The sequence below is a fragment of the Mauremys mutica genome, chromosome 15 (assembly GCF_020497125.1).
Source record: "Mauremys mutica isolate MM-2020 ecotype Southern chromosome 15, ASM2049712v1, whole genome shotgun sequence".
Classification (NCBI taxonomy): Eukaryota; Metazoa; Chordata; order Testudines; family Geoemydidae; genus Mauremys; species Mauremys mutica.
Window position 1 is genome coordinate 34,099,604 of NC_059086.1, and position 21,945 is coordinate 34,121,548.

At 57.1% G+C, this 21,945-nt stretch overlaps 1 protein-coding gene across 2 annotated transcripts; it reads right to left on the minus strand.

Moving 5' to 3' along the window:
• Positions 1–310: 310 nt before the first annotated feature.
• LENG8 (leukocyte receptor cluster member 8) lies at positions 311–19,947 on the minus strand. 2 transcript variants are annotated; one of them, XM_044988574.1, is made up of 15 exons: positions 19,555–19,947; positions 14,675–14,846; positions 13,772–13,879; positions 13,427–13,540; positions 12,442–12,688; positions 11,029–11,164; positions 9,144–9,329; positions 8,558–8,866; positions 7,797–7,931; positions 7,110–7,395; positions 5,620–5,721; positions 4,649–4,717; positions 4,189–4,318; positions 3,564–3,771; positions 311–2,083 (listed from the first exon to the last, which is right to left on the minus strand). In XM_044988574.1, the coding sequence occupies exons 1-15, from the start codon at positions 19,590–19,592 to the stop codon at positions 1,921–1,923; spliced, it is 2,403 nt and encodes an 800-aa protein (XP_044844509.1). In that variant the 5' UTR covers positions 19,593–19,947; the 3' UTR covers positions 311–1,920. The 2 variants fall into 2 exon arrangements, with proteins under 2 accessions (XP_044844509.1, XP_044844510.1); XM_044988575.1 differs by lacking the exon at positions 19,555–19,947 and adding an exon at positions 15,349–16,122.
• Positions 19,948–21,945: the final 1,998 nt, after the last annotated feature.

Genomic DNA, 21,945 nt, shown 5'->3' on the forward strand with positions numbered 1-21,945 from the left:
GTGTTCCTGTCGTCCAATAAACCTTCTGTTTTACTGGCTGGCTGAGGGTCCCGGTGAATCGCAGGAAATGGGGGGTGCAGGGCCCTAACTCCCCCACACTCCATGACAAACAGTTAAGCAAGTCCGGCACCTAGGGCCACTTGCTGGCACATTAGGCATCTGCCTGCATCTTTCGGCGTCTAAATCCCTTTGGAAATGTGGCCCCGAGCGATTTGCCCAAGGTCACAGTCACTAGGGGCAAACGCCGGCATCTCAGGTCCCACATGGGATCCCCTGACCCAGCCTCAAAAAGAGACAGCGGCCCGAGGCGTTTCTTCCTACGTTTGTCGTTTTTATTAATGTTCAATTTCGAGAAAAATACTCCTCAAAAAAGGAAGAGAGTTTCTGGAAAGAAAAAAAAAAAGCATTTGAAATGCAGCTATTCATGCTGTCGAGTGCACATCAGAAAGTTACATATGTCCAACAAAAAGAAAGGAAGGGGGAAGGCTCGGGAGGAGAATGAGACGCTAAAGAGACTATAGGAAGAAAGGAAAAAAAAATAAAAATAAAAGGACGATTAAACTGAGGGCGGGGAAAGGGGAGGGAATGGATCATTACCGAGTTACCTGTAAAGAAACTGAGGAAATAGGGGGAAAATAAATAAATAAAAATCAACTGAAAACTGAGCATAGACAAAAAAAACTCCAGGACATAGAAACGGTGAAACTTAAACGTGATTGGAAGATTTGCTGGTGACCGGTTGAATCCATTAGCGGAGGGACGACCAACTCCCGGCAGCTGCGTGGTCCGCATCACCCCAATTTCACACACTGCATCAGGTTCCCCCGATTCTTACAATGTCTCTTAAGCAACAGTCTCTGAGGCGGGGGGGTGGGGGAGCCGATCGGGGCTCGACCTCTCGGCTTTCATTCTCCGCCACTGCTCTTTCAGCTGTTTTCTCTTTTTTGCCCAGATGTGCCTTTTGGGTTTTTTTGGCTCTCTTTCCAAGGCTGGCCAAAAAGCTCAGAAGCAGGGGTAAGAGAGAAAGAGAAAACTGAGACAACGTTAGTTTCAGATCAAGGTGGAAATATACACAATATCCAACAAAGGATCTACTCTTAAAAAAAAAAACAATCCCCCAACAATGTCAACAAAAGAAAACTCACCCCCCGACCTGCTAAAGTTTATAATTAAAAAAAGTAGAAAAGATACTTTACAAAATACAATGGATTTATCTCCTTATTTACATCAGAGAAGGGTGGGGGGCTATACAGCGTATCCTGAAGAAATATACACAGAGAAATCACATTTCCGAGAAGGGATCAGCATTGCACAGAGGAAATGGTTTCCTTGGCTTTTAAAGTGCCAGGAGGATCTAGACTCGAGTTCTGGAAAACATTTCCAGACCGGCCGGCTCTAGACGTTTGCTTCCTGTTGCTAGGGTGGTTTAACTAGGCAGCCCAGCTAAGCTCTGGGTTTTTCTTTCCTTCCGGAGTTCACTTCCGATTGCTCCGGGCGGGAGGAAAGGAAAGCATGTTGCGTTTCGTAGTTGATTCCTCCCGACACCCTTTGCACAGATCGGCGGGGGTAGGGGCGGTTCTTCGAACCCGGGCGGGCGGGCGCCGAAGACTTAGGCGGCGCGGGCTGGCATGGCCGAAGCGGTCACGCTAGGTGAGGGCATTTGGCTGCGGAGGACAGGCTGACCCTCCCCGTCCCAGCGCCCCCAGAGAACGATCCGCTGGCAAGAGACTAAAGAAAAGCGTTAACATCGATCGCCTGGGCCCCTGCCCGGCACGCCATGGAGGAGCTGTCCAGCGGCCGGCCGGCTTACCCTCGTCCGTCTGCGGAGGTGCGTGGGGGCAAGGGGGAATGCCCCGGTGGCACACACCGAGCCGCCATTACCCTTTGGTTGCGAATAGAGGGGGGCTTTGGGGGGGGACGTTAGAAGTTGGCCAGGACTGCTAAGCTCTGCCTGCAGTCAATCTTGGTTGCGTCGGTGCCCGTGTACACCAGGGACAGAGCGGCTAGGAAGAGCTGGCACTCCTCCGCAGCCTCGAAGGCCAGCTCGGACTGAACGTAGGAGACGGGGAGCACCGGGCGGAAACTGAAGGAAACAAAACGAAACAAATAAACAAAACCCACCAAGGAATGGGGGGGAGGGGGGAACGCAGCAGGAGGCAGGTTAGGACAAGCACAGACTGAACCACCACCTAATGGATCTCGGCCCCAGGGATGTAGCCGGTACACCTCTCCCCCTCAGATCTGCCCCCCACAATGCCCTGCCTCCTAGGTCTGACCCCAAGCGACCTGCCCCCCCACAACACCCTGCCCCATTAGATCTGACCCCACACCACCATCCCCCCCGGACCTGACCCCCAAACAGCCTGCACACACACACTCCCCCTCCGCCCCCGCAGTAGCTGATCCCCCCACCCATCCCAGACCTGACCCCCAGGCTGCACCCCACAACAGAGATCACAGCCAAACAGGTAACTGCCTGCCCCAAACCACTAGCTTCCACCCATCAGTTCAGTAGCCTGCACCCCACCACAGCAACTATCCGCATCCCAGGTCAGGCGGTGGGTAGCAGATACCTCCTTCCCCTCACACCCCGTCTTCAGGGGGGCTGCACCCCATGCCCTTAAGGAGCAGCACGAGGTCCCTGGTTTTGAGAACAGGGAAGGCAGCTGCCGTGGGACACGATCTGACTGCTAGAAGCTCCCTGTGTGGCCAGGAGACTCCTACGGTGGCTCCTGAGGCCACTCCCAACCCTCCCCACTCCTCTGGCCTCCCTCTCTAGCTTTGCCCATGTTCCCCCCCCCCCCGGCAAGAAGTTTGCCTCCTCCACCGCTTTAGGCAGCAGCCTGGCCCCTCTGAATCTCAGCGAGAGCAGCCGAGCCTCCCCCACTCCGGGAGGGAACCACCAGCACTTTCCGAATCAGAACGGAGGTTTCAGGAGATCTGAGCTCCAGAAAAGTGCCACCATCCAGCACAACGGGACTCCCCCTCCCCAGTCCTGTCTGGGGGCTACAGCAATAGGACACCTGGATCTGCCACCCTTTGGCAAGGTGCCAGTGTTGATCTCCCACAAATTAAGCCCCCCACACCTGGAAGATTCGCTGCCGGGCTGCAATCCCCTGCCTCAGCACAAGCCAGGCCGGTCCCAGCTCCCTGCTTCGAGCCAAGGGCTGCCCAGCATCTGGGCACGGAGCAGAGACGAGTCCCCGGAGGGGGCCCCACTGCACACTGGCTACGTTCTACTTACCTGCTGGAGGGAGACGGCTGCTCAGGACCAGAGGGGCTGGTTAAGATCATGGACCACCCCCCCCCCCCCCCCGAGCTAGGTCACCCCCCTACCAGTGTGGGATCCTTCCTAACCCCTGCCCTAGCTGACCAATTGGCCACAGCCGTACAGACGACCGGAGGAGAGGGAGAGAGGTGACTGGATGCATCCATATCTCTACCCCGATTGAGACAGGAGGCGCCTCCGGAGGCCAGCGCTCAGCCAGCGAGGGGGCACCTCGGCCCAGCCGCCAGGCAGGGGGTGAGGTTAGCGGGCAGGGCACCCTCCCGGCCTGACATACGTTTTGATCATGGCTTTGAGCGCCGCCTTCCTCTCCCGCTCGGCGAACTTGTCGATGAGGTAGCCGGACATGCAGGGCGCCTGGCGGTAGAGGCCGAAGAAGCGGTGGTAGTTGGACAGGGCCCAGGCGGCGCGCAGGGCCAGCGCGTGGGCCACGCAGGGGTCCGCCTTCAGCTCCTTGGTCAGGTAGGCCAGCTCCGTGGTGATGTCTGCAGGGGAGGGGAGGCAGGCGGTTACGGCGGCTGGCCACAGGCCCGCTCCCAGCCCTGGGGGCGCTGCAGAGCCAGTGCGGTCTCCTGGCACCGGCTGGGAGGCTCATCATCTCCGACGGCCATTTTCATTGGTGTCCCTGGGGACTCTATGGCTCGGAATCCCTGGGGAGTCCTCCAAGGCTCACCATAGAGTGCCAGACTGAAGCAGGGTGAAGGGATAGAGCGGCACATATGCAGGCAGCCACTCTAGGCACAGATCTGCAGCCCAGGGGGGGACCCCAGGGCCGAGCTGGGAGAGGGATGACACCCCTCTAGGGCAGGATCTCTATGGTGAGGGAACGTGGGGCCAGCAGCCAAGGAGGCTCTGCGTATTTACACGGCGTGACCCTTCCCCTCCCGTCCCGGCTCGCTCACCGCCCGAGTTCTTGGTGAAGATGTAATAGAGGATGCGGTAGGCGGTGAACTCCCCCACGTTGCCCGGCAGGTTCTCCGCATAGAGAGACTTGAGCTGGGTCTGGCACTGGTTGAATTCCTCATGATCTCCCTGGGGAGAGACGGGGATTCCTGTTAGCAGGGCGGGGCCCGACTCACCCAAGGCCCATTATTGAGGGATCGGGGAGTCCTGGCTCCCAATCTCCGCCCCTCCTCCAACCACTAGGCCCCACTCCCCTCCCAAAGTCAGGGATAGAACCGAGGCGTCCAATTGGATGCTCAAGCTGACTTGTCCTTTTCTGCCCCCCTTAAACCCAGCCCATTCCACGTTGCTCCCAACACTCAGGTTTTATCTCAGCGGACAGACATCCACCCCGCCCACCCGCCCCCCAACGACGGAGCGAGCAAGCAGGCGACAACCCAGACGCCCACCCCTCCTCACCTTCTCCAGCGCTATCCGGGCGTGGGTTTCGTACACCTCCACCGTGAACTCCGTGCGGATGCCCTGAACCTGCATGGAGCGGGGGAGAGGGGTTACTCCAGACACAAGCAGGGATCCCCACGGGACGCTGCCACCCTAAGAGCCCTGACTAGCTGCTCCCCCAGGGGTGCCAACAGGGCAAGGCAGCGAGGTGGGCGGCTGCGGAGAGCGAGGACAAGTTAACCCCGCGGCCCAGGACTCAGCACGGGGGATCCGAGGGCCGGGAGGAAGAGGTTGTACACGCCGAATATAGTGATACAGTGACGCACGAAGCCACCTGTCTAGGAAGGGGGAATTCCTCTCCCGACTCAAGACAGGAAGTTGCTTGTAGCTGCCACCGATTTTGAATGAGGTCAAACAGCAAGTGAAATACGTGTGGAGAGAGAACCCAGGAGTCCTGGCTGCCAGCCCTCTCTGCTCTAACCACTGGACCTCACTCCCCTCCCAGAGCTGAGGAGAGAACCCAGGAGTCCTGGCACCCAGCCCCCCTCCCTCCCAACCACTGGACCTCACTCCCCTCCCAGAGCTGAGGGGAGAACCCAGGAGTCCTGGCACCCAGCCCCCCTCCCTCCCAACCACTGGACCTCACTCCCCTCCCAGAGCTGAGGGGAGAACCCAGGAGTCCTGGCACCCAGCCCCCCTCCCTCCCAACCACTGGACCTCACTCCCCTCCCAGAGCTAGGGAGAGAACCCAGGAGTCCCAAGTTGCACCATGTCTAGCCATTTAGGGCTTGTCTATATGGAGAAGTTAACCAACACGGCTATAGCAGGAGAACGATCCAGTGTGACCCCATGGGGACACCCGAGACTGGAGTCACGACGCTGCGTCCGAAGCGGCTTGTTTCCCCGGGCAGAGGAAGGGCCTCTGCCAAGCCCTGTTTTTGCAGCTCAGCTCCCCGTGGACCCCTCCCGGGAGAGGGGCGGCCGCTCACCGTGAGGTCCTGCCGGATGGATTTCATCTGCTCGCAAGCAAAGGCGTAATCCTGCTTCTCCTTCCAGTGCGACTTCACCATGGACAGGGATTTCTTCAGCACCTGGGGAGGCAGAGCGCCTGGGTGAGCGGGGGACGCGAGTGAGAGCAGCGACACCCATGGGACAGCAGCACCCTCACCTGACAGGACAGCGTTAGAGTCCCGGCTGTCACGGGGAGCGGTGCCTCAGCTCCCAGCCCCAGCGCTTCACGGGACAGCAGGCCGCGAAGCCAGGCTGGCCGGCTGATCGCTGCTTTGGAGGGGTGCGCCTTTGGGGGTGATGACCATAGTGCCAGGGGCTGCCCAGACCCCAACCCGAGATCAGCCCCCCATGCCCAGACCCCAACCCGAGATCAGCCCCCCATGCCCAGACCCCAACCCGAGATCAGCCCCCCATGCCCAGACCCCAACCAAGCTCCGGGGCTCACCCACACCCAGCTTCCACAGGCAGGAGTCCCCACACTGGACTACGGCACAGACAAACCCTGGGAGGGGAAACTGAGGCAGGAAACAGGGAAGTGACCCCCCCCCGCCCCCAGCATCCTGGACACCAGACCGGCGCTTGGTCCACGAGCGCCCGATGGCACCAGCAGAGTACTGGGCCTGCCAGCTTTCACGTGGCACAGAGCATTAGCTCCTCGCCTTGCCGGTTCACCGGATACCCTCAGAGCTGTGATCTCAGCTGGGACGCGTCCTCGGTTCCCAGCATTATGGTCACCCCCACCCAGGGCCGCCCAGAGGGGGGGGCAAAGGGGGCAATTTGCCCCGGGCTCCGCAGGGGCCCCCAAGAGAACAGCGGAGGCTCCCGCCTCCGCCCCTCTCCTGGAGCCTCAGCGCATCAAGCGCCGAGTCTCCGCCGGGGCCCCTGAGCCCCGCCCCGCTCAGAGCCGCGTGGGGAGGGGGCGGGGCTGGGAGCTCCGGGCTGAGCTCAGCTGCCTCCGCTCAGCGTGGAGCTCCCAGCCCCGCCCCCTCACCAGGCGGCTGTGAGCGGGACGGAGCTCAGGCCCCGCCGGCCACACGCTGCGGCTGTTCCGGCGAGGCGCTGAGACTCCGGGTGAGGAGGGAGCCGGGGGTAAGAGGCTGGGGGGAAGCGGGACCCGCTGCCGCCGAAGCGCAGCCCGGTCTTCGGCGGCGGGGGGCCCCTTCCGTTCCGGGAGCCGCCGCCGAAGAGCCCCGAAGACCCGCGGCGGGGACCCCCCCCCCCGGCCGAATTACCGCCGAAGACTGGGCTGCACTTCAGCGGCGGGTCCCACTTCGGCGGTAATTCGGCGGCGGGGGGCTCCTGCCGCGAGTCTTCGGGGCACTTCGGCGGCGGGTCCCGGAACGGAAGGGCCCCCCCGCCGCCGAAGACCCCGGGCCCCCGGAATCCTCTGGGCGGCCCTGCCCCCACCCCATCTGGGGCCCACCCCGGGGCACTCCAGTAACCCCAGCGGAGGCTGCCCGGCGCTCACCGAGACAGGCCGAACGGTGGAGGGGTCGGGGGCGCACGTGAGCCGCAGGTAGTGCTTGGTGATCTCCTGACAGGTGCCCATGATCTTCAGCTCATTCCAGTCCAGGCTCTCGGAGCCGGCAGGGTCCAGGCTATTGATGGACAGGATGAGGGGCTCCAGGCGCAGCTTCTTGGAGTGGCCGTGCTGGAAGCGGGCCGCCCGCCGCTGCTTCTTGAACTCCTTCTCGGGGTCCTCGTAGTCCATGGCGTTCCGCCGGCGGTTGCGCTTGGAGGGGCCCTGGTCATGCCTGAAAGGGACGTGGCCGGGAGGCTCGGCTCAGCAGCCATGTGGAGGGGGCAGCAGATTTGCCCAGGGTCACATGGCAAGGCTGTGAGAGGAACTGGGATGGAACCCAGGAGTCCTGGCTCCCACCCCACAACCACTAGACCCCACCCCACAGCCAGGTAGAGAACCCAGGAGTCCTGGCTCCCACTCTGCCCTCACTCCAACCCACTAGCCCCCATTCCCCACCGAGAGCCCAGGAGAACCCAGGAGTCCTGGCTCCCCATCTGCGCTCAAACTCGGCTTCTTTGCACAGCGAAGCCATGGACTGACATGAAGCTAAGCCAGGCTGGTCCCGACCCCAAGAGCCCCCCACCTAACCCCTTCCTGGCTGGCGGGCCCAAGACCGGGCCGCGGCGGGGTTACCTTTTACCCCTCTGCATCCTCATGCGGCCCCGCTCCATGTGCCCCCCTCGGCCGCGGTTTTTCGGCGTGCTCCTGCGGCTGGCCAGGCGGCAGTCGGTGCCGGAGAAGGAGCTGTCGGAGTCCGAATGGGAATCGCTGCCCGAAAGATGCAGGGTTAGAGCCCGATGCCAGCCCTGCCCCCTTCCCCCGAAGGGCCTGCCCACAGCAATCCTGGGGCCCCCTCCACCCCTTCCCAAGAGCCAGCCCAGGGCTGTTCCCCAGCTGTCCCCACCACCCCCGAGTCTCTTGCATGTGTGTGAGTGGAGGGGGGGCGGTGAGAGCTCCCCCTGAGGTGGAGATGCAGTGGGGAGAACTGCCTCTCAGAGCAATGGGCTCAGGCTCTCTGCAGACTCAGGCAGGCGTCGCTGTGCCAGTCACACTGGGGTCCCATTTCCAATGTTGTCTCCCCACCCACCAGGGCAGCAGTGTCCTGGAGGGGCCGAGCCACGGTGGCGTCAGGGATACCAGCTTGGCTAGGCCTCTTGGTCTGATCCAAAGAAAGGCTGGGGTGGGGAATACCAGGCTAGACGGGCCCAGGGGCCTGATTTGGGGGGGGTGGGGAGAAAGACACGTCAGGCAGGACAGGCCCCAGGGTCTGATCCTGTCTCTGATCACATCACGCCCTCAGGGTCTAGCTAGAGCGTCTGAGGGGCTCAGCCCGGTGAGGACTCCCCGAGGACTGGCTGGGCCCCCGCGCAGCCCCGGCCCCGTAGCCCCCCTACCTGCGCCGGAAGTGGCGGCTGGGCGAGCGAGAGGACGAGCGGGAGCGGGAGCCGGCACTGGAGGACGAGCTGTTCTCCTTCATGAAGACGTTGCGATTCCCGAATTTGGTGGGGAAGCTGTTCCCTCGGGCCCGGCTGGCCCCGCCACCCCCACCGCGCTGGGACTGGGAGCCCACCGCGCCGCCCCCACTGTTGCCCCGCTGCTGCTGCTGCGACAGGCCGGCGGGCATGGGGCCCCGGGGAGCGTGAAGCGAAGACACCTCCCAGCGTTTCTTCTTGGGGCTCTCAGCCATGCTGTCCCTGCCCAGCCTGGAAGGGAGAGCGCACGTTACGAGAGGCGCCGCCGGGGGGCCAGAGCTCAGCTACCTGCCTCTTGGGGGGCGGAGATCACCCCCGTTTTACAACAGTGCCTACTCCTGACGGTATCTGGAGAACCCAGGAGTCCTGGCTCCCAGCCTGCCCTGCTCTAACCACTACATCCCACACCCCTCCAAGAGCTGGGGATAGAACCCAGGAGTCCTGGCTCCCAGCCCTGCTCTGATCCGCCCCCCCCCCCGACCCTCACCCCACTGGCACGGTGGCTCACCCCGGCAGCGGCTCCCTGCTCCAGTCGATGGTGTAGGCCGTGCCATCTTGCAGCCTGGCTTGCAGCACCTCTTTCAGCAGCTTCTCCGTCCGGTCCTTGTCCTCCTCCGACTCGCAGGCGGTGAAGCAGCGCTGGACGTACTCCTTCATGTCCTGGGGCCAGTCCTCTGGTTTGCCAGCGGACGAGCTGGGGGGAAAAGGACCAGAGCAGAAGCCAGATGTTAGAGACCCAGGGTGAGCCACTGAAGCAGGATTTGGGACAGGAGATCAACTCCTGCGGTCCAGGGCACAGACCCACCCTGAGCTGATGGGACTTGTAGATCCCAAGATGGAGTAAACATCTGGATCACGCCAGATGTTTCCAGAAGATATGGGTGTGACATGATGCCCCATATTCTTCACTGAGATATGGTCATGATATGAATATGGCATAACTAAGATGTGTTTTATGCAGCATGGGTCAGGTGAGGGATCATCGGAAAAGTTCTGATTCACTGAAGAGGATTATCCAATTTGTATGCACGAATCATTTCTGTATCTGAAGTTAGGAATACCGACTATGTAACAATTACAACTGCACGTACACCCAGGGAACGCCCACCAGACAGTATGCAAACAGCCTGGATGAGCCGTTAGGAAGGACAATAGGACTTTTAAAATACTAATCTCCCGTCTTCCAGTTTCCTGGGAGGCTGCGTTGACATTACAGGGTCAGGTGACCATGTCACCTGGTACTAGGCTCCATCTTGGACTTCTAGCGTTTTTCCATTAGGAAGGGGTGGGTTCTTCTCCGCTGCCTCCCCGCCCAAGAAGGGAGACTGCGGAAAACACCTGAAGAAACAAAGGACCTAAGCTGGGGGGAGAGGGGGCAGGGGCTGAACCCAGGCGAGAAAGGTCTGGCCTGTAAAAGGAATCCCTGGAGCTTTAAGTTGCAAGCAGTGCGGTTTACCTTCAAGAAACTCTGCAACCTGCTTGAAACATCATCTACGGTGAGAAATTATTATTTGTAGCCAGAGTTCTTTAGTGTATTAAGCTTAGTTTACTGAGCAAATAAAACAAAACACGCAATCTGCTTTGTTCTGCTTGCTCTTAGTATCACTTACAATTTACCTTTTTTAGTTAATAAACTTTTTTGTTTATTCTGAAACCCGGTTTGTGCAATTCATAACCGGGGAGGGGGTAAAAAGCTGTGCAGATCTTCCTCCACGCTGAGGGCGGGAGCGAATTTCGTGAGCTTACGCTGTATGGATCTCGATACAGCACAAGACAATATAATTGGGGGTTTACACTCCACGGGGTCTGTGCACCAGAGTGCTGGGCAATCCCCCGAGCTGAGTCTTCCCGCACACAGCTGATTGCAGACTCTGTGTGATTCTACAGCGGAGTGTGTCCCTGCCTGTGTGCGCGCGCAGCGGGACAGGGTGAGGGAGCCCAGGCTGGTGAAATGGGTGGGCTCAGTGGGACCCCAGAAGGGTGGGTCCAACCAGTCACAATGGGAAGTATTAACGCTGTTGGACAAGGCACTGTTCTGGAAGCCCCCACCTGGAGTCCTGTGTTCCATTTCCGGCACCCCTGGGTTTTTCCAAAGCCAGGAGGCACCGTTGTGATCATCTAGTCTGATCTCTAACACAGGCCAGAGAACTCCCTGGAAATAATTCAAGGAAGAGGAAACCAAGCCAGACGGGCAGAGAAGGGTGCTAGGACAATCGTGGGGCAGAGAGCTGATCTTATGAGAATATTTTGCCCACGGGGAGTTTAGGGGCACGGCTGGGATTCTAACTCAGCTGTCACTCCCAGCCCTGTGTCACTTCCCCCTTTGAAGACGATCCCACCTCCCTTAGGGGTCGAGTGGGACTGATGGAGCGGCAGGGGAGTGAGACACGTACCCTTGGTTGTGATGTTTCTCCGAGTTCTGCTGCGGCCCGAAGTTGCCGTGCTGGTCCGAGGCCCCGAAGTTCTGGTTCGTTAGCACGAAGGGGCGTTTCTGGATGTTGAATTTCAGTCCGCCGGCTCCAGGGGCTTCTGCTGAGACAAGAGAGAAGTTTACCGGATGGCTCGAAGCAGGAGGTGAATTCTGAGTTTATTAAATCCTTGGATTTGAGGGACTCACTCGAGATCAAGCCCCCAAACTAGATACACGGGACCCCAACATCTGTTGGACTTGATTTAAGCCAATCCACCATCTCTCTAATTTTACTTGGAAACAATCTCCTTCACTTCCTGTCCTGAACTGCTGTTGCCTTGCTGTGCTGATGCTAAAACCCCTGTATAAACAGCCCTATGTCCCATCCCAGAGGTGGCTTCACCTCCGCATCAGGCGAGAGACCCCTGTATAACCGGTCCTGTGCTCCACTACCAAGGTGGCTGCATCTCAACACCAGGACAAGCATCTCTGTATAGCCAGTCCCACGCCCCACCCCAGAAGCAGCCGCATCCAAACAATGCTGAGTTCTCACAGGAGGGGAGGGGAGTGCCTCTGGAGAGAAGGCTGAAGGCTGACACACCTGATGCCCCTTAGAGGAAAGTCTCCATTGCAGAGCACGCCCCCACGAGGTGGGAAGGGGTATTAGTCGTTTTGACAGACGGGGAACGAGTACAAAGCGCTGATACGCTCTGAAGAGCTGTGTATGCAGCTCTGCGTTTATTGCGTCTCTGTTTATGATCGTACGAGCTCAGTTACGAGTCGAGAGATGCTTTTCCTCTTCACCTGGGCTCTGAAAGTTACGCTGGGCCCCAACTCTCACGTCCACCACCAGTGGACAGGGCAGGTCAGTGACAGGAACCTCATCAACAGCTGGGATGCTGCGTGAGCCAAAATACAGTCCCGCTCCCAGTGCCAGAGAGGGGCTGGCTCTGTGCTGCCAACGGGGTGAGCGACTGACCTGTGAGACCCACTCCTGCTCATCCAGCCACTCAGCTGAGGAGAGCAAAGTAGAGCCCAGGAGACCCGGCCACCAGTCTCCCCGACCCCGCTTTAACCCCTAAGAACTGCCCAGAGCTGGGAACAGAATCCAGAAGTCTTAGCTCCCCACCCTAACCACTAGAACACGCTCCCCCAGGATGGCTGGGTTCTGTTCCTGCCCCCTCCCCCTTGCTCTAACCCACCAGACCCAGGGAAAGAACCCAGGAATACTGGCTCCCAGCCTCCCCTGCTCCAATCCCCTAGTATCCCACTCCCCTCCCAGAGCTGGGGACAGAGCCCAGGAGCCCTGGCTCCCAGACCCCCTGCTCTAATCTTTTGACCCCTCCCCCAGCCTGGTACCCAGGAGCAGCCATTGGCACCCAGGGCCAGGACTCACGTTTCATGCGGTTCCACAGCTGCTGCCCCTTCTTGGGCTTGGGTCCCTCTGAGTAGGCGTGCTGGCTGTAGGAGGCGCCGGAGTTCTGCTGCAGGGGCTGGCCCCCGGACGAGCCGCCCTGCTGCTGGCCCATGGCGCCCCCGGGGTGGTTGCCATGCTGTGGAGGCGGCTGCGGAGGGTTGGAGGTGGCCATCTGCTGCTGTTGGCTGGGGTAGGCCATGGCTTCCTCCATGCCAGGGACGGGGGGCTGGAGGGGAGAGAGAGACGCTCTCAGTGGAGGGTGGCACACGACTGCCCGGCACAGGTGTCAAGGCCCGGTGAGAAGCAGATTATGGGTAGAGGTGTAGACAAACTGGCCCTTCTCCCCTCCCAGATACATCAGTGTAGCCCCATGGCCTTCACGGGGCAATGGGGGGAGGGTGGGGGGGAGACTGGGTTAACAGCCATTTTCAGCTCGTTGTCTTAAGAATTAGGGAGCGGCCAAGGGTTACAAGCCCCTGGCTCAAGAGGAAAAGTCTGTACTTCAGTTTCTTGCCTGCTGTCATACAACCAGCAGGTGGCAGCCCTGACACCCAGTCCCTGTGCTCCACCCCGCCCCCCTCCCAGAGCTGGGGAGAGAACCCAGGAGTCCTGGCTCCCAGTCCAACCCCCTCCCCCCCAACCACTAGACCCCACTCCCCTCCCAGAGGCGGGGAGAGAACCCAGGAGTCCTGGCTCCCAGCCCCCCTAACTAGACAACACTCCCGCCAAGAGTCTCACACAGAATCCAGTCACTCGTCACTCCCAGTCCCTCCTGCTCCAGCTCCCAGGGAACACGGCACCTCTGAGCCAAAGACTGAACCCAGGTGCTCCATGTTCTAACCACTAGGCCCCAATCCTGACGCGACTCCTGGCCCCGGGCGGGAGGAAAGAACCGAGCGCTGTCCAGACAGCCGGGCAGCACGACCCCTGAGCGCTCTGCGAGGGCTGGGACATTGGGACCTACCTGGTTCACGTTCCCTTGGTGCTGGCCCGGACCCTGCGGCTGCTGGGCCGCCGAAGAGGAATACGACCCCGCGACCCCGTATTGGTTGGGGAAGCTGTAGCCTGGGTAGACGTTCTGCAGAGAAGAGCCCAGCCCCACAGTCTCAGGACACAGCACTTAGCCAGCATTTGTAAAACACTTGCCAACTCCCCCCCCCCCCACATGCCCCGCCCCCCGCAAAAGACATTAAAGCCTCCCTGCACGTCCCAACGTCAGCTCCCACCGCCCAGCACCTCTCGTGAGCTGGGGCTCCAACGCAGGCCTCCTAAGAGATCACAGACACACGGCAGGGGATAAACCACTCACCATTGGGTAACAGTAATTATAGGGGTATCCGAAGCTGTACGGCTGGTACCACTGGTAATATTGCTGCTGCTGCTGCATAGCGTTTGGGTCTCCTTGCTGGGAGGCATACTGCAGAGAAACACAGGGGATCATCAGGAAAGGCAGTGACTAGGGAGCGCAGACTGGACCCCGCTAGCCTCGTGCAGTGGCCTGTCGGCTAACCCAGGGTGCACTGCACCGGGTACCAGACCTCTGGATATGAGCTGCTGCTGTGGCAGCAGGGGATGGCAACCCAGATTTTTCCCAGCATGCACCGATACCCAATAAGATAGCGTTGTGTGCGCGCACACACAACACTGTCGACAGAAGACTGCGTCTAAACCCAGCGTGTGGCCACAACCCAACCGGGTCAGACGACAGATTGGAAGCTCACTGGGGGCTTTTTGTTCCGGGGTTGAACAGGAGCTCACACGACGGGGCCCCCGATCCATGGCTGTGGCTCCCGAGGGCGGCAGCCGCGTAGATAAGGAAGAGCGAATGTGTCCGATCAGCAAAGGTATAACATGTAGTCATCCCAAGTGGTCTGAGGTGATTTGTGGTAACAGATGGGGGCCCCGCAGCGCTTGGAGACAGTCCCTGCTCTAGAGAGTTTGACAATCTAAATGGACAAGACGGGCAGAGGAAGGGGACTGGCGGGTAAGTGATTTCCCCAGGTTCCCCCAGCAAAGCCAGATCTCCCAAGTTCAAGACCTGTGCTCTAATGACCAGGTTACGCCGTCAGCCCGGGTCACATAATGAACTAAGTGAAACAGCAGAGAAATGAATCCTTTGATCCTTCTCTCGGGCGCTGGGGCGGGGTAAGATCTCCCGGCACGCTGGCTCCCAGGAGACCAGAATCCCATGAAAAAGCGGGGGGCCTGTTACCTGCGTGTTAGCCGGTCCGTTGTTGGAGCCCTTGCTGGTCCCAGAGGCGGCGTTGGCTTTGCTGATACTAGCCAGCGCCTGCCTGGCTTTCTCCCACTCAGGGTTCTCGTGCGCCTGGCCCTCCATGGTGTTTTCCCGGGCCGCGCTGTTCCCTAGATTGTACTGGGGAGCCCTGGATGTGTCAAGAGAAAGTCGAGAGTTATGCTTGGAGCCTGGGAATCCCTCTGCCCTGGCTGCACAGGTAAGGGTCAGCCCCAGGCAGTCGAGGCTAAAGCAAGCTGCAGGTTTAGCTAAGAGCAGAAAGGAGGCTGGAGTGCCACCCAGAGGATAAATACAGCAATTCTCTTGGCAGTCATCCTGCTGCACACACCTCAACTCTGCTACTGTGGCCTCCGCCTCCACTCTAGGGTCTCCTGCTCACACATGGTAACTAATGAGGACACACTATGATGCTTATCTGCCCCTGCTCCCCGCTGTAGTATGTATTAATCCCCACAGCAGCTGCACGACGCTGGGCAGGGCTATCACCCCATGCTACAGAGGGGAAACCGAGGCACAGAGAGGCTAGCAGGGAAAGGAACCCGAATCATTAGGTGCATCCTGCTCTGGGAGTCGTGTCTCCATGCCCCCCACAGCCAAACATGATATGGCCACTAGGAATTGGACTGAGATACCTCATTTCACACAGATCACCAAACTGCTAGAGAGGAGCAGCCTTCACCCATGGGATCCGGAGTCAAACTTAGATGTGTCTAGCTCTGTCTCTTACTGCCAGTCCCCTCCTCCATCCGAGAACCTGGCCTGCCGTGAAAGAGGCGCATACACTCAGATAGCCACACCAGACTCAATGGGACTATTGCACTAGATGCCCGGGAACGACTTTATGACGACACAAACAAGCTTTCGTCTTCACATGTAAGTCAGAGGGCAACATTACAGGGCATTATACCTCTGCCCTTCTCACCTGCATTTTGCTCATTAATCCACCTGCTGCCACAACTACTTCTATGCATCAAACCTCTGAGTGACTTTCAAAGAGTTGTCAATTTAGTTTTTTTAAAAAATAAAAAAGGAAATCTCTCAAAAAATAAAAGAAGCATGCTTCCCACTTCAAAATGACAGGGCTTATTTTCAGTTGTTCAATATCTGGCAAGCCCCAGGGCTTAGAAAACACCCAGCTAAACCATGAAGAAAACTATACAAAGTCATCTTGCTTGGCCAGGGAGAGGATATTTTAGGAAGCTGAGTAGAATGCCCCTAAACTGATCAGATTTCATACCAATGTTGTGTCTCCTGTTGCTTATAATGAAGATGTTAAGAGTTTTTATGGTAGAAATCCATGTCTTGTCTACCCAGTTCTTTCCTGGAAGACTCCATGGTTGACTGGATAAAAATCAAAGATTATTTTTACAAAAACAGATTTTGATTTAAATTTTAATAAGATTTACTTTTTAAAAATAACCCTGTTTAAAAGGAAATCTGAATTTAATACAGGATATGTTAGGCCTAAAGTAATTAAAAAATAAAATTGCTGAATCCATGAGCTTCTACCAAAAAACTGAGTTAAAGGCTGCTTTTCTATAATAAAGAAAGAATCTGGGGAAAAACATCTAACTTTTGACAGCAAACTTTATATATGGCACCACAGTAATAACTAAGCAATATCTCATTCACCTTTTGCCAACATATTAAAAATGTACAATTAATCTGAAAATATAAAGCTATATAATTGTTTAAATAAGTGTATATAGATATACTGTACACCCAAAGATAGCAAAAAGATGTACCACATCGACTGTAAAGGTGCTACATTTTAATGGTTCTATCAACCAATGAGAATGCACCTTTCATTAGAAAATAACTGAAGAACAAATGGAAAAGTTGATTTAAATTGATGAAGGCTGTTATCAGAGTGCTACCGGTGTGGTGCTCTGCTTTCTCCAATGTTGATATCACTCGGCTGCATGCGTGTGTTCCCTCTGTGTGCTGCCCCAGCTCTGCGCAGATAGCTGACACAGCAGACGCGACGAGAACCCCCAATAACCACAGAATCTAGTAAGATGCAAAGTCAGGTCGACTAGGTGTATTGCGACCTTGGACACAATGGCAGTTCCCTGTAGGTTTCTTAGCCTAATTCAGGGCATACTACGAGAAAGTGCCTCTTGGCAATGGACCCGGCTCAGTCAGTGACGGGACTTTCCACTGCCCCCTCGGCCGGACAAAGACACCGCCCCAGGGATGCATCTTATACACAGATACAAACAAGTTACACATCACACCTGACGTATTGAGGTGCAACCCCTCTACGCAGCAAGGTTCAACCTCTCTACGTATTAAGGTGCCGCCTCTTACCTTGTACATGTTGGTTCGATCAAAACAACTCTATCCATCATTTTACCCTTTTGCCCCCGTCATTGGGACGGGCCAGCCTGTTCTTTGTTATCTGTGTGGAATGTGCAAGTATGTGAGTGTTCTGATATCTAGTGTCCAGTACCTTTTAGGTATGTATCTTCCTGCAGCATCAGCCCTTTCCTTGCCAGCTTCTGTGAGCAGGGCCTGCCTCTGGCTCACAGCTTAACTTTGCTTTATGTTAGCAAGGTCTTGACCATTACTTTAGTTTAGGCCTCAGGCCTCATACCGGGCCTCTGATACCAAGGTTTATATCTTAGGGCCTCCTCTTACTACAAAGGCTTTCCACTTGGTGATTCAAATCATGATTGATATCTACGCGTCTGGCTGGAGAACTGGCAGGACTATGACATCACAGGTACCAAGGTGACACGGGGAAAGTTAAGGCTTTGCAGGATTCTAAGCCAATGGATGGGGGAAGATCGTCAGACTCTCTTTCCAACACCGATTTAACTCAATACTGATTGTTAGGAGAAAAAAATCTCTTTGAATCTTTATCCAACGCATCATCCTCTTGGTTTCATAAAAAAGATTTTGACCCACATCATGATGCAGCACAAGACCCAGCGGCTGGACGTTAAAGCCAAACAAATTAGAAACGAGTCACAAATGTGTAACTGTAAAGTTCAGTGACCAATGGAACAAACAAACTCCCACTGGTTGTGCTGAATTGAATTCTCCATCTCTTGATGGTATCAAATCAAGACTGGATGCCTTTCTGGAAGATGCTTGTTTAGTTAAATGCAAGTTATTGGGGTCAGTACAAGGGGAATTATGGGAAATGCTATGGCCTGTTAAATGGGAGGTCAGGCTAGATGATTTAATGTTCCTCCCGGCCTTAAAAGTTTGCTAAGCTATGGCTCACTTGCCTACCACATAAACCTCCCTCTCAAACACAGGTAAATCCAATAAACAGTTAACTGTAAAAGAGAGATTTCTTTATACATCACAAAGAAGAAAAAAAGAAACACCCTCAGTTTTCCTCCTACCCCCGACAACCTTTAAAACCAACACAACACCCTGGTATGCAGCAAAACGGGTCACACCTAGTTTTGAGGCCTTTAAAAAGGAACTGAAAACGTGTGTCATTTCCACTCCAGGAAGGTCCCATCCTACAATGAGCTCAGCTTGGGCCCTTCCAACAAAGTTGACAGGGAACCCACATGGGCCAAGTGGTTTTGCCTGCGGAGAATTCACTGCAGAACTGGAGCTCAGAACTTCACAGTGCTGAATCCAGCCATGCAAATCACGAATGTTACACTTAATACCAACGTCAGCCAAACAACATTAGCCTATTGGACTAACCCTAATTTGACAGGTTCTCATACTAAGGCAGTCTGCTTTGGGCTATATTTCTAAGCCTTTCACTTAATGTTTATGACAGAGAAACCACCCCCTAAAATAATGTGAAATCCACAGACCTCTAAAAGGTTTTACTGCCGCTCTTTAATGATGAGCCCATTAATTTGCTTCTGGCTTCCTTGGTCACTCTTATTGGCTTTTTCAGATTTGTGCTCAGAATTTTTATCCTCACACCCTCAGTACTAACAACCATTTCAACTTACTGAAGGATTTAAAGGGGTTCACCCATCTGCTCTAGTCACACTTGACATAACAAAGATGCAGAAGACTTCTTCAGACACACAAGCCGGACCACTTTGATACCGGTATAATTAAAGCCGGTGCATTAATCTTCCCCGGCGTGGATGCAGTTATCCACTGTGGTATAATGGTCTAGCTCATTCCCATATGAGGGAAATCAACTATACTGGTATATCTTTATACTGGTGTTGCTGCAGCCACACGGGCATAACTATTTCAGCAATATCAATCGTACCCCTAACTGAAACAGCTATACTGTACCAGTAAAACAAACAAACAAACTGTGGCTTAACCCACCAGTGCTCCCCCCAACATTTCTTCACCCCATTTTCAAAGGCCATGAGAAAAGATGGGCCTTTCTATAGTGCAGTAGAAAAAGGTCAGAGTCCCATATAGCACGTGGCAACTCTTGCCTTAAAAGAGTCAACATTCTCTTCCAAGTCATTTTAAAATTATAACCACACAAGAGGAGGATGATCCTGTGCACAGTTACTAGCTCTTGCTTCAGAGGAAGGAGCACAGCCAGCCGCTGTGTCCGGCTCGCTACAATGCACAGAGAACAAGGATCCATTCCGGTCCCTTCTGAGTCACTAGCTTATGCTCTGAAATAGAAGATTCCTTTGTAGCTATTTCGTGACAAGACGATCCAGCCCGGCTAACTGACTAGGGCATGTGGCAGCCTGGGAGAATAAGGGGAGCTTAGTTTGCTTTGGCCCATAAATCCAGGCTTCTGTCAAATGAAGACAGTCACCGTTAGAGACATTTCACTGCTTCCTCTACTCCCCTTCCCCACAAAAACGTCAATGCAGCAGCATATTAATGAGCAACCTCTACGGTTCCCACCCAAGCACCCAACATGCAATGATCACCATTCAGAGGCTCGCTGGTCGCCTATGTTGGTCGCCATCGTTCAGTTGCTGGAGGGGGAGATTGTAGATGTCGCTCCCCGACCCGGCTCCGTAGACAGAACGCAGCACCCTGGGGCGCGCCCCTCTCTCGCGGTGCCGGGGTGCAGAGCAGAAAGTTCACAGCAGCCTCAAGTCTGTGCCTCCTTGGGCAGGAATCGGGGGCGCTCCCCTTCTCTCTGTATCGGCGGCAGGGGGGGCCGCTCGGCCGCCTGGGTGCTGGGGTGGGAGGGCAGGAACTCAGGGTGCCCAGCCCCACTGTCCAGGGCAGGAAACCGAGGCCCTTCAGGGTGTGCCAGAAAGCTCCCCCTTCAGTCACCTTCTTAGGGGCGCAGACCCCCCCCCACAGGCCTCCAGCCTCTCTCTGCCTATCCCCCCCCTCGCCTCGCTCCTCAGCCCCTGGACACGGGCCCGACCAGGCCTCCAGCCCCTGATTCCCCCACAGCCCTCCCTGTCCCCCCCCCCCGTTCCTGGCACCCCCCTAGCTCAGCCCCCACCTCAGAGCCCCCCCCGATCCCTGCCTGCCCCCCCGGCCCTTCACAGCGGCCCCCAAGGCCTTAACTGGCCCCACGGCCCCTTGCTAGGGCGTCAGCCCCCCCCAAAGCCCCCCGGGCCCCTCTAGGCCTCAGGCCCCGCCTCGGCCCCAAGGGCCCTGCTCGGGCTTCAGGCCCCGCCCCCGCCGGCTCCCCGAGGCCCCTCTGAGCCCCCCCCCCCCGCCGCTAGGCCGCGGGCTCCGCTCCAGGCCCGGCCTCGGCCGCCGACGTCCGGTCCCCGCGGGGCGCGCGCTGCGCTGTGGGGGAGGGGCAGGGCTGGTGTCTCGCGCGCTGCGCCGGCTCCGTCCCGCGCTCTCAAGATGGCGGCGGCGGCCTCCTGGGTTCGTTCTTTTTCCTCCCCCCCCGCCCGCGTCCTTCCGGGGCGCCTCGCGCGGCACGTAACGTGACGCACCCGGAGAGGATGGACGAAGTTCAGCAGCGGCGGGATGACGTCACGACGCAGGGCCCTCCTCCCTTGCCTTGCCTCTCCGTCCGACCAATCGGGAGCTCGGAGCTCGGGTTGGATTGGCGAACGGGCGGACAGGCAGGGCGCGTCAGGAGCAGCCAATGAGGGGAAAGAAGGTGGGTACCAGGGGAGGGATGGTGGCTTAGGCGGGACATATCCCTTCAAAGGCAGAAGCAATAAAATGTGGGAGGGGCTCCGACCTAGGAGATGCCTGGGTGCTCTCCCTGGTCTGGGAGGGGAGTGGGATCTAGTGGTTAGCGTGGGGGGGGGCTGGGAGCCAGGAGTCCTGGGTTCTCTCCCCAGCTCTGGGAGGGGAGTGGGGGCTAGTGGTTAGAGCAGAGGGGCTGGGAGCCAGGACGCCTGGGTTCTCTCCCCGGCTCTGGGAGGGGAGTGGGGGCTAGTGGTTAGAGCAGAGGGGCTGGGAGCCAGGACTCCTGGGTTCTCTCCCTGGCTCTGGAAGGGGAGTGGGGGCTAGTGGTTAGAGCAGGGGGGCTGGGAGCCAGGACTCCTGGGTTCTCTCCCTGGCTCTGGAAGGGGAGTGGGGGCTAGTGGTTAGAGCAGGGGGGCTGGGAGCCAGGACTCCTAGGTTCTTTCCCCAGCTCTGCAACAATCACCATGTCCGCTTACAATAAGCTGATGTTGGTTTGGTTCTTTTTAATTGCTCATCATGTGTTATAGGTGGCGGGTTTGGCAGGGGTTCTTCCGCGTTTTGTTTTTTTGTTTTTCATCCTCACTCACTCTCTGCTGTGCACATGCACACAGTTCTAGGGGGAACTTAAAAAGCCTTTAAAAAACCTCCCTTGGTTGGCCCCTGAGGCAGGGAGGCAGAATTGTGTTAATAAATAGAGGGATTAAGATAAGAAAGGGCTGTTCCGATGTTTCCTAAAGTTAAATGATCTGGTCCAAGCTTGGTGAACTGCAAAAACTGAGTCGCCCAAATGATAGAACAGGGGTCGGCCCGTCAGAGTAATCCGCTGGCCGGCCAAGAGACATTTTTGTTTACGCTGCAGGCACGGCCCCCCGCAGCTGCCAGTGGCCGTGGGTCGCTGTTCCCGGCCAATGGAAGCTGCGGGAAGCGGCGGCCAGCACCTCCCCGCGGCCTGCTCCCTCTCATGCAGTTCCCATTGGCCGGGAACGGCGAACCGCGGCCACTGGGAGCTGCGGGGGGGCCATGCCTGCGGACGGTCAACGTAAACACAATGTCTCGCGGCCGGCCAGTGGATTACCCTGACCGGCTGAAGGTTGCCGACTCCTGTGATAGAAAGTAATTGTAGATTTTTCTACTATTGTTTCAATTGTTAGACAAAGGAAATGCAGTAGATCTCATCTACCCGGGTGTCCGTGAGGCATTTGGCA